This window comes from Solanum verrucosum, unplaced genomic scaffold (genome assembly GCF_900185275.1).
Source record: "Solanum verrucosum unplaced genomic scaffold, falcon-dt-bn FXZP01000253.1, whole genome shotgun sequence".
NCBI classification, from domain to species: domain Eukaryota; kingdom Viridiplantae; phylum Streptophyta; class Magnoliopsida; order Solanales; family Solanaceae; genus Solanum; species Solanum verrucosum.
Window position 1 is genome coordinate 3,914,002 of NW_026019984.1, and position 11,948 is coordinate 3,925,949.

The following is an 11,948-nucleotide window of genomic DNA, read 5'->3' on the forward strand; positions in this document are numbered from 1 at the left end:
ATGGCTTCTTTTTTGCCACATCTTGTATGGTTTGTGGCTATACTTTTGATATCCAATAGTGTAGAAGCAAGTCATAAACCTTATTCATGGAGAAAATATTATAGTTACAAGCCAGCACCAACGTCTACGCTTAACCCTGACGAGTTACCAGGTCAACCATCTCCATCACCACAACCATCATCCTCGGATTATTACATTTCTAGTCCACCATCACCTTTAGGGTGGTTCTCTCCTCAACCCTCCCTAGTGCCTTCACCTACACCAACCTCATCACCACTATCGCCGTCTCCAAATGATCTTAGTTCCCCTCCCTCACCTTCAAGATGGGCATGGGAACTATCTCCTAGTTATATGACATCTCCTCAATCATCGCATGTACTTGCACCTTCTTCCCCTAACCAGTCCCCACCATCACCTATAGAATGGTTCTCTCCTCGACCTTCCCCAGTGCCTTCACCAGCTACATCACCACTATCACCATCACCCTCACCTTCAAGATGGGCTCCATCCCCATATTTCTATTCATGGGAACTATCTCCTAGTTATACGACATCTCCTCAATCATCGCCTGTACTTGCACCGTCTAATCCTGACCAGTCCCCACCATCACCTATAGAATGGTTCTCTCCTCGACCTTCCCCAGCGCCTTCACCAGCTACATCACCACTATCACCATCATCTTATGATAACAGTTCACCACCCTCGCCTTCAGAGTGGGCACCATCTCCTGAGTCATCGGTTGTACCTGTACCTGCACCTTCGTATTCTGATAAGTCTTCACAATCACCTTCTCCATCACCACTTCCAAATTACTATTATAATTCACCACCTCCTCCATATGTTTACAACTCTCCACCACCTCCACCTTATTACTACAAGTCCCCACCACCGCCATCACCGTCTCCTCCACCACCATATTACTATAAATCTCCACCTCCTCCATCACCATCACCTCCTCCTCCTTATTACTATAACTCTCCTCCCCCACCATCACCTTCTCCTCCTCCTCCATACATTTACAAGTCACCACCACCACCACCATCTTCACCTCCACCTCCTCCATATTACTACAATTCACCACCGCCACCATCACCATCCCCTCCTCCTCCATATTACTACAATTCACCACCACCGCCATCTCCTCCGCCTCCACCTGCTTACTACTACTACAACTACCCGCCGCCACCTCCATCTTACTAAAAATTTCACATTATTTTTTCATATCTCTACTCCTAAACCATATCTGTACCATTGCACCTTCTTACGTGAAGTTTTTATTCTATCCATCTTTTATGACTTTTATCACAAGCCATATGGAAAATATATCTATCTGCAGGGTAAGAGTAATTAGCTCGAGAAATTAGAGATCAACTTCAACAATTTACTTTTATTTGTCCAATAGATCATGTGTTAATTTAATATGTATCCTCTTCAGTTTGTTAGTATGAAATGGAAAGTTGTTATGAAATGGTCTTTTTGTTCTTTGATTTGGAGTCTGCTCAATATCACTATGGTTCGTAATACAAGAATAAGGCTGACATAAAATAATTAAATAAATTCAAGAACCCCTAACTAAATGAGCACATTTAAAATTTTATATTTATCTTATACTAATGTATGTGCCTAACACAAGTCCAACAATGTATGTCCATCAAAGAGAGTTTTGTTATCTTTCTTTATTTTACATTAAGGGTGTGTACGGTTGGTCAAATAATTTGAAAAATATTTTCTCTAGGACAAGCTTTCAAACGGAAGTAGGGAAAACAAACTCTCTAGTGATATTCCACATTAATTGTGTCTTCCCCGCCCTTCAGGCTTCAACACACCTCATCTTCACCTTCACTCCCATAACGCTCATCCCCACCATCCGACACCCCTACCTCCCCACCCCCACCTATAGTCCTATAGTATTTGTTTAAGTTATACACAAATACTTTTAGAATAATACTTTTTGCTTACCTACCGAACACAAGAAAATAAGATAAGTCCTATAAAATATTTTCCTTCATACCAAACACATCCTAGATAGATCAACTTTTTCCTTTTTGTGGTCCTTGAATCCCTTCTTCTTCTTCTTTGTGAACACATACATAGTAATATCATATTATTAATGAAATTCTATAAGAAATTAAAGCAAGAACTATAGATCTTATTTTTTTTTAGGACATGTACAAAAGGATTCTTTCTATAATATAAGGTAACATTAGTGTTGCTTTTGAAAGAAAGACCAATTCCTTCATATTTCGACAAGGAAGATGAAACGAATACACCCTTTTATTAAAGAATATATCCTTTCATTTCAACTTTTGAATATTAATTAATATTTAAACAGTTTCTAATAGTAACGTATATTTTCATGGAGAGAAGGTATAAAGCAATAAAATATTTTTATCAGATTTCAGGTAAAATTTTACCTTAGATTTGCTGAACTTATGTAAGTATTGTCTCAATTATTGGAGAATCATTATTTAAGAACATAAAAGTACATTCAGTCATTTGAAAATGAGAACTAGTTAAAAAAATTATTTTGTTAAAATTTCCAGTAAAGCTCTAAAATTTTATAGATGATGTCATGTGGGTGGTGAAAATTAACAAATTAAGCATCTTTTTAGCTACCACATATATTTCTTCTAACAAAATCATTTAAAATCAAAATAGTTTGAAACAAACAAGAGAACACTACTCATACCACAATAAGGGAAACCATTCTTGAGAAGTTAACAAGATTGTAAAAGAGTTCTAGTCCAATGCTGCATTTGTTACAAACTACAACATTGTTGGATAATATAATTTTCGATTTGTGGCATATCGTCAGTTTCCTATCAGCAGAAAACAAAGGGGCAATGTTTCCCAATGTTGCTCGAACTTTTCAAAAATGTTCATGGGTGTGCTGGATCCTCCAAACGTAGTGCATTTTTGGAGGATCTGATACGGGTACAGCAACATATTTTGAGAGTCTGCACAACATAGGACTGCTCCATTTCCTATACTCTCATACCAGATCAATCTGCCCACTCTCCACAAGTGGCTTTATAGACTTGTAAGGTAGAGCATACAAATCATTGGCTTCAATGTTCACTGGTTCTTCCCCACTATCATCAAAGAAAATTAATGGAAGTCGAGAGTACAAAATAATCAGGCAGGATTCCCAAGAAAAATGACAATAAAGTAAAGAAGATTACCTGTCATCAAGTTGAAAAGATCCTAAAAACTTCTTGCTTCTGCAGATAACATATTGATCTAGTTGCGGCTCAAGAACTAAAATGCATACAAGAAGAGAAACTGTTGTTTCAGTACAAATGTAAATCTTGAAAATCTTTATATTTGAGATGTCTAAAATGTGAAAAAAGAAACAAACAGATACCAGGAGTGCAAGAGATTGCCTCATGCCTTAAACCAACTCACAATCAGGTTGCAGGTTTCGCAATTGATTAGAGAATTTAAATTGCTACACCATGTTCGAAGACGATTTAAATCACTTAGCAGCAAAACTTTATTATTATAAGATGCTTTTGATTAAGGCATAACCATTAATCTCGGATTCCAGAAACTCTTTTTAGCTCCACAATGACATAGATAAAGAGAAACACACAGAAATGGATAAACGAGCAGACAGAGGAAAGGATAAACAGCTTACCCATGTCATCTGCCAAACTTAGTGAAGATTGCTTCAAGTGGGACTTGAAGCCATGAGGCAACTTTGAGAGAACGGATTGATCTAGATGTTGCTCCGTATCATCAATACACCTAATCATCCCAGGTAATTAGCACTATAAACTTGGTAAGCATTGAACACTTAGAATTAAGAGAAACAGCTGTACCTTTCAGCAAATTTTTGTTCTTGTTTAGACAGACGATTCCATAAGTCGGTATTTTTTTGTATGTGAAATGCATAATTTTCAATCTGCAGTCAAACATTAATATGAATGAATGAATGAAGATGGGATAAGGTGTAGGGACACAGCAAGAGATGAGACCCGATGACACTCAAACAGATCATGCTTTAAAGACACTACTGGTAACTTGAAGAACTATAGCTCTTTCCAGATATGAATTTCACCTAAATCAAATACATAATAAGATACTATAATTCAACGCTACCTTTTGGAGACGGGTTCTTAAGTATGATCTTAATAGAAACAGAGTTCTATCAAGGTCCATCTGGTAAAGAGATAAAGTGAGCGGATCAACACCATTTTTTGAAAATTCCTCTACTGTTTCTTCCTGAAGAGCAAAGACTAAGTAGCATTAGCATGCAATACATTGTAAACCATGAAACTGCATAAATGAATAACGAGTAGCATAAGTCGAGGAACAAAAGCAAATATTACATTCATATAAATGAACAATACACCACAACATAAAATGGAACTTTTGGCATCATCAAATGAAATGTAGATTTGGAGTGTCGGAGGAGTTTTACATTCCACTTCGTTAAATATGACAATTAACAGATGTTGTACACCAAAAATGAAGATATGGATTACAATCCATTACATAGCAGTAACAACACACGTTATGATAATCTTTGTTTGGATGAGAGCACAACAACTTTTCCATTCAGATAGCACACAGTTTTAGCTTTTAACGAATAACTTCATTTGTGATTTACCAAACACAGCTGTGTCCTTTAACTTAGAATCTCATGGAAGTCATACTCCTATAAGAATATTCACAGCAAACACATCACCTAATAGCAGACAAAGTGCACACAGATGCTAGAATTAAATTATGTTAGGCAATAATTGAATAAATTGTTCAGTGTATTTTTTTCCCAGAAATAAGTTTGTCTATCTAAAAAGTTTAATCTCATCCTTTTAAACAGAACTGGAAGCTTCAGTTGCATCCTGCTAGAGTCTTGGACAACACAATTTTTTTCATTTTTCTATAGTATAGTCCCTTTATAAATACACTTCTAAAATGATGACATCAACTAGTAATTCTCAACCTGCTGAGCCATATATCCACCACATAATGCCAAACAAAGCATAAGTCTTAACACAAAAAAATATTAAAATAGAAAGGAATTCTAATAGAACATAAGGTGAAAGCCGATGTTAAAAAAATAAACCAGGTACAAATTTAAGAGGCCTAAATATATGAAATGTGCATACCATCAATTGAATTTGTTCTCTGGATCTTTGAACCAAAGCAGTCTCATGTTGAAGAATTTCAGGAGCAGCCTTTTCATTCCGCCATGCTCGTTTTAAGAGCTCCGCATCAGTCGTTGAAAGTAAAGACTCATAATCATCATCCACCCCAGCTGAATATCCAGATGCATCACCTGAATCCATTGTCAACCCGATACTCTCTCTCTCTACTTTTTTTCCTCGCCAAAGATTGAAGCTTTTTCTCGAGTAGAACAAATCTTGAGAGCTCAAACTACGATCAGGAAACAACAAAAATTTAGATATCAGAAATAGTAACTGGGCAATCAATGTATTTTTGTTCTCTCCATCACATTAAGGTTCAACACAAGAAAGTCAGAAAAACATTGGCTAGAAATATCAATATAAGATGAGCATTTTCACAGTAAAAATCATGATGAAACAAAGAGACGTCAAAAATAGGACTTTTGTCCAGAATACACCATAACTGAAACATAGAATGTTCGCCATTTCAGAAACTTACAGTTGAAACATGAAGCTACCTACACATCCAAACATTGTTCCAGAAAACCCATATCAGAAAAGAAAAACACTCATCTCAAAGGTTTCCCCCCAAAAGGGGAAAGATACTAGCAATATGCAATATCAAAAAGTTGTAAAACAAAACCATAAACTACAATATAAGATTCTAAATGAAGATTTGAAACACCTAAAATATAGCGCAATATTTCGAAAAAGGTTAGAAATTTAAAACAATTTATGTTTTTACGCTTGCCCTTCTTGTAATTCTCCACTAATGTAGGTCACTTGGCCTAGGATCAAAATACGGGTCAATAAAGCCCAATTTCTTTTCTTTCTTTCTTTTCAAGCGTACTTTTCTTTTTCTTCCTTTCTTCAACTTGCTCTTCTCTTTTTTTAATAGCACAAATACCTCTTCTTGTCAAGCTTTTGATTTTTCTCATGCCTCAACTCAATCACTTCACCACAACTCAAAAGACCTCCAAACTTAGAATTATGTGCATTCATCCAAGTTTTAAAGTGCTCAAGAGTCGAGGGAATAGGGTATAAATGATAAAAACAAAATAAATGCAGGATTAAGGAAGGAAAAAAAATTCCAGAAAGCCATAGAAACAAATAGCAACAAAACTAAATCCCCCATCCCACACATAAATAAATACCAGGCAAGGTGAAAAGGAAGTCCCCTCAACAGTACACGGGTCACCACCACAGCAGGTGGAGCATCAGATTGATTCCATATATTAACTCTGTCATTCTCTCTGCAACATTCTATTCCACATTGTTGTCTTGGAAAGGGAAATTAACAAACAATTGACATGTCCCACTTTGTATTTTCAAAATAACACTAACACAATGTATTCATCCTCCATGCAGCTCTTCAGAAACACACTTAGAACACCAAAGATAGTCACTTATCCTGGCCATTATCGTAATCCTACTTAATTCAGCAATGCATTTTTTTAATTCACAACCCTAGCCTAGTTATAAGTCAATGCCAAAGGATTGTTTGCCTCAGTTACCAGAAACTTTCATCTCGACTGCACAGACACAATACTCTACAAACCTGCCTAGACCACCCCACAATTGCTCATGTAACTCATTTTTCACTCAGATGATTCATCAAACAGCTTATGTGCATGACATAACAAGTATAGCTAAAACGCTAAAATGGTCATGTAACCTCCCAATTTTGTAGGGAATTATAATTATAGTTCAATAACCACAATTGCAATAACATTCAACAATTCTCAAAGAACAATTTGAACATGACAATCAAAAATCACAACCAAGTAAGATCTACTTTTACAAACGAGCTAGAGAGAGAAAGTAATTCGATAAAGAGAGAGAGAGAGAGAAGAGACACTTACCTAAACACACAGAGCAATGGCGAGAGATGTGAGCTCACTTGAGTGAAAATGACAAATTTGATCTTATACGTGTAGAAGAAGATAATTTTTTTGTGTTATTTCTGATTCGTTTAAGAATATCTTTTTATCTAATAACAAATTTGATTTAATAGATGGATAAGAATATTTTAAAAATATTTTTAATAAAATAAGGATAATTTTTATCCTTTTTCGTTAATAAAATTAAAATTGTTCGCTGTTTTTTGTTAAATCATCAAGCTTATAGTTTAGGCTCTTTAAGTTTGTGGTGCAAAATTAAAGATTGCTATTTTATTTTCTTAGTGTTTAAGAGAAAATGATCAAAATGGTCCTTGATGTATAAGGATTAAAGTATTTTGGTCCTTTTATATATATCATCTCATCCAAATAGTCCTTAATGTATATGAAAAGATGATCATTTTAGTCCCAAGCCCTAAAACTAACCAAAAAAATAAAAAATCTGTTAAATTTAACGGTGGGGCCCACACTTGGTGGAACCCTTCTTCCTCCCTCTTTCTTCCGTAATCTCTTCTCCTCCATCGATTTTCTTAAACCATTTTTTTTACAATTTTCAATTGATCTATTTTTGTTTCCACTGATAAAATCCTCTCATACAGACACAAAGTTTCTTAAGATTTTTATTTTCTAGCTCTGTCCATTCAGTTTTAATCCTTTTATTTGAAAAATGGAATGAATATAGATGCTGGAAAAAAATACTCGTAATTTTGAAAAGGATAAAACAAAAAGAAAATTAGTTACAACTTAAAAGGAATTGATTTATGGTGCTCTCGAGGAGAAATGGAGTCGTTTAACTAATTTACTTGGTTCACATTTGTTTTAGTGATCTTGATTTTCTTCTTCTTCTTATATAAGAAAATAGGAGTTGCTCAAATTTTTGTTCTGACGAAAGATAAGAAATGAATGTAGTGTGTATTATTTTTCTTACAAGGATACGGAGTATGACCTTGTGAAAGAAAGAAGTTGAGGAAGCAGGGTGCCATGGTGATGGTGAAAGAAGACAAATTGAGGAAGAAAGGGTTTTACTAATTTATAAATTTTTTTTAAAAAAAAAGTCTGGCATGTTGTGGGACCCACTATTAAATTTAACAATTTTTTTTATTTTTTTGGCTAATTTTAGGGATAAGTACTAAAATGATCAAAATACTTCAACTCCTATACATCAAGGACCATTTTGATCATTTTCTCTGTTTAAGACTATAGACACGTTATACTTCATTTCTAGACTTCTCAATTGACCAAATGGTTCGATTCTTATATCCTTACCATCCAACAAAACGTCAAAAATTATTTAGAATGAGGTTCAATGCGTTCAACACCAAATTTCCATCACTTCTGACCTCCTCAATTTGGCATAACACTAAAATCTTAAAAAATATACAACTTTTGGGTCTAGTAGTTGGGCTTCCATATATTGACTCTTAATTTTCATGGCGTTGCTCCCTATTAAATTCACAAGAACTATTAGAATCATCAGAAAATAAAAATTGGAAAAAGCGAATAATACTTGGGACAATTATTTCATTTACTACTATACTATTAACAAAATTTTCAATCATAAAGTTTGGAAAAGTCACACAGCCCCATGTATGATCAGAAGATTTGGAATGGAGTTTAAGAAAAGAAAGAAGAATTTTTAATCTTGTGGTTCTAAATTAAAGTTATGTCAAATATACCAAAATGTCTTTAATCTTGTGGTTTTAAACATGTCACGTGGAAAGTTAAAGTCAAAAAAAGAAATGGTTCATTCTTTCTGAAACAAACTAAAAAAGAAACTATATCATTTTTTTAAAAACGGATGGAGTATTAGTTATGACTAATTGCTTACGTGGCGAAAAAAAGTTTCATTATTGCAAATTAAACAATTCTTTAAGGATGAGATTGAAGTCTATCTACCAAAATATGGCAAAAGATCATGAGGTGAGTTTTGAGGATTTTCCTTTTATGAATTTATTTTGATTGTATTAATTGTGAGAAGACAAACTAATTTGGTAATAATATTACAATTTTTAGATAAGAATTGCTGATATCATGTATATTAGATAAGTTATACATCTTATTTTGTATATATAAAGAAAGAAAATCAATATATATCTTACCTAGTTTGAGTTTGACTAATACATTGTGATTAATTGTGTATATTTGATATATTATTGCATGATTTTATGTATTAAATTCAATAAAAACAATGATTTATCTATGTTTTGTACTTTACATTTATTCAATAAAAATAAAAATTTACCTTATCATCACCAGCATTTTAAAGAACTTTACACTATTTTATATATCATTCATGTCATTATTGGGGCATAGTTATTTGTTGTTAATTTTTATTTTACTTAACATGTAATATACTATACAACTGTTTTGTTAAAGATATTGATATATAAAACTTAATTTTAATTAATAAATGATAATTGATGATCAAACGAGTAATATATAACAACAATATACAGTAAAAAATTGATCTTGTTGAAAGTATAAACTTGGAAAGTTAGTCAACACAATAAAAATGATAAAGAAAAATGGATAGACCCCAAATAATTAAGTTATTTTCCTAATTACCAAAATCAGGAGGATCTTTAATCTCTATATAAAGCTAATTACTAACTCAATATATAAGATGAAAAACTCTAACAAAAATCTTATAAATTTTTCTCTCATGGAAGAAGAAAAACAAATTGTTTGTGGCCAATTACCCCAAACATCTCTTAGTGATTTTGATCCTCCCAAATTAAAAACTAGAAAAAGAAACAAGTATGCAATTGCTTGTTCTTTTCTTGCTTCTTTGTCATCCATCTTGCTTGGTTATGGTAAGAATTCTTTTTCCTAGAGTTTTCTCGTCTGATTCACATACTAGTTATCATGTAATTTTAGATGTGTTACGTTTTACTACATAAATTTAATTTATGAGAATATTTGATAAGACCTTTATATATATTTGTATAACGTACGAATTTGATAAACAAACATAAGAAGAAAAAAAAAATAGAATTTGCATTTCAAATTATTGCGGCTCGTTCACATAATATTGGGTTAAACTTGAAATACGAGTATCTATCAAAAGAATATTTGAATGTTAGTATTATGTTTAGACACATAATAAAAATTATTGAATTTTATGAGAAAAAATCATTATTTTATATAATAATAAGTTAATAATTTTGGGACATAAATTGCTTTGCTTTACTTTAGGCATAAACAAAGATCATCAATATAGGATGTGCTCATAGAATTTATTTTCCTTATTATTTTTTAACAGACTTGATATTTTAGAAAATCTTTTTAATTAAAATCGACAATATTAACCCCAAAATCGAGGCATTTGCGTGACTAATCAATCGTTGAATGAGAACTCTTAACAGCTTAATTAATTGACTGTGAATGCAGATATCGGTGTGATGAGTGGAGCCATAATCTACATAAAAAAAGACCTCAACATCAATGATGTACAAGTGGAAATTCTAGTAGGAATCCTCAATCTCTATTCTCTTTTGGGATCCGCCGCCGCTGGCCGGACTTCTGATTTGATAGGCCGCCGGAGCACTATGGTGGTAGCGGCGGTAATCTTCTTAATAGGAGCACTCTTAATGGGCTTCGCTCCTAATTATGCCTTTCTCATGTTTGGCCGTTTCATCGCCGGCATTGGCGTCGGCTACGCTCTCGTGATCGCTCCCGTTTACACTGTCGAGGTGTCGCCGGAATCTTCTCGAGGATTTCTCACTTCTTTCCCTGAAGTTTTTATTAATGGAGGTACGTGCATGAGAGCTAAGAAAATTGAAATTAGTTACAAATTTCATTGCTAAATTGATCGGCTAATCTAAACGGGTTATTGCTAACAGGTATATTGTTGGGATATGTGTCTAATGTCGCATTTTCAAAACTCCCAACACACTTAAGCTGGCGATTCATGTTAGGAATCGGAGCAATTCCATCTGTATTCTTAGCTATAAGTATCATAACCATGCCGGAATCACCCCGTTGGCTTGTCATGAAAGGTAGACTTCATGAGGCACGAATCGTGCTTAACAAAACCTCTGAATCACCTGAAGAAGCGGAGTGTAGACTTCGTGACATCAAAGAAGCTGCTGGTATACCTGAACATTGCAATGACGATGTAGTTCAAGTACCAAAACACCCGAAAGGTGACAATGTATGGAAAGAACTATTCATTTCTCCTACGCAATCCATCAAACACATAGTGCTCACTGGTATTGGTATACATTTTTTCCAACAAGCAAGTGGAATTGACTCTGTTGTTCTGTATAGTCCCACCATTTTCGAAAGAGCTGGGATTAAATCGGACCACGATAGGCTACTAGCTACAGTTGCAATGGGATGTGTGAAGACGTTGTTTATATTAGTTGCCACATTTTTACTTGATCGAGTTGGTAGAAGGCCCTTGTTGTTAACAAGTTTTGGTGGAATGACAATTTCATTAGTTTTACTCTCTATTGGTCTTACGGTTATTGATCGTTCAAATGGTCAAGTGACATGGGCAGTAGCGCTCTGTGTCATGATGGTGTCAGTTTATGTAGCACTTTTCTCAATTGGTGCAGGTCCAATTGCTTGGGTGTATGGTTCAGAGGTTTTTCCGTTAAAACTAAGGGCAACAGGGTTTAGCGTAGGCGTGGCAGTTAATAGAGTAACGAGTGGGGTGATATCGATGACATTTTTATCGTTAGAAAGGGCGATAACAATACAAGGGGCGTTCTTTTTATACGCGGGAATTGCAGGGATTGCTTGGGTTTTCTTTTTTACATTGATGCCTGAAACACAAGGGAAGACATTGGAGGAAACTGTGGCGTTGTTCGGAACGTTTTTCGAGTGGAGATCGACAGCGACAGAGCTCAAGGGAAAGAAGATGAATAATAATGATGAAATTCAGATGGCTACTGGAGATGTTGTTAGTAGTTGA

At 34.3% G+C, this 11,948-nt stretch overlaps 3 protein-coding genes across 4 annotated transcripts; 2 read left to right on the plus strand and 1 right to left on the minus strand.

Annotated features, from left to right (window-relative positions):
* Nucleotides 1-1,200, plus strand: LOC125818378 (extensin-2-like). Its single transcript, XM_049497905.1, has one exon. It carries the CDS (start codon nt 1-3, stop codon nt 1,198-1,200), a length of 1,200 nt encoding a protein of 399 aa, XP_049353862.1.
* A 1,473-nt stretch (nt 1,201-2,673) lies between these two features.
* On the minus strand, nt 2,674-7,049 carry LOC125818221 (uncharacterized). 2 transcript variants are annotated; one of them, XM_049497769.1, is made up of 7 exons: nt 6,995-7,049; nt 5,115-5,382; nt 4,102-4,224; nt 3,822-3,904; nt 3,638-3,747; nt 3,183-3,258; nt 2,674-3,092 (listed from the first exon to the last, which is right to left on the minus strand). In XM_049497769.1, the coding sequence occupies exons 2-7, from the start codon at nt 5,292-5,294 to the stop codon at nt 2,993-2,995; spliced, it is 672 nt and encodes a 223-aa protein (XP_049353726.1). In that variant the 5' UTR covers nt 5,295-5,382; nt 6,995-7,049; the 3' UTR covers nt 2,674-2,992. The 2 variants fall into 2 exon arrangements, with proteins under 2 accessions (XP_049353726.1, XP_049353725.1); XM_049497768.1 differs by lacking the exon at nt 6,995-7,049 and adding an exon at nt 6,287-6,638.
* Nucleotides 7,050-9,692: 2,643 nt separating this feature from the next.
* Nucleotides 9,693-11,948, plus strand: LOC125818379 (polyol transporter 5-like). The gene is made up of 3 exons (XM_049497906.1): nt 9,693-9,843; nt 10,421-10,783; nt 10,873-11,948. The coding sequence occupies exons 1-3, from the start codon at nt 9,693-9,695 to the stop codon at nt 11,946-11,948; spliced, it is 1,590 nt and encodes a 529-aa protein (XP_049353863.1).

What these genes read in the sequence shown, in the direction of transcription:
- LOC125818378 (XM_049497905.1), top strand. Translation starts at nt 1, where the DNA reads ATGGCTTCTTTTTTGCCACATCTTGTATGGTTTGTGGCTATACTTTTG.
- LOC125818221 (XM_049497769.1), bottom strand. Translation starts at nt 5,294, where the DNA reads ATGGATTCAGGTGATGCATCTGGATATTCAGCTGGGGTGGATGATGAT. An exon ending in GAGAACAAATTCAATTGATG is followed by an intron (nt 4,225 to 5,114) that starts GTATGCACATTT and finishes TTTGCTCTTCAG; the next exon opens with GAAGAAACAGTAGAGGAATT. An exon ending in AAGTTTGGCAGATGACATGG is followed by an intron (nt 3,259 to 3,637) that starts GTAAGCTGTTTA and finishes TATGCATTTTAG; the next exon opens with TTCTTGAGCCGCAACTAGAT.
- LOC125818379 (XM_049497906.1), top strand. Translation starts at nt 9,693, where the DNA reads ATGGAAGAAGAAAAACAAATTGTTTGTGGCCAATTACCCCAAACATCT. An exon ending in ATCCATCTTGCTTGGTTATG is followed by an intron (nt 9,844 to 10,420) that starts GTAAGAATTCTT and finishes CTGTGAATGCAG; the next exon opens with ATATCGGTGTGATGAGTGGA. An exon ending in TGAAGTTTTTATTAATGGAG is followed by an intron (nt 10,784 to 10,872) that starts GTACGTGCATGA and finishes TATTGCTAACAG; the next exon opens with GTATATTGTTGGGATATGTG.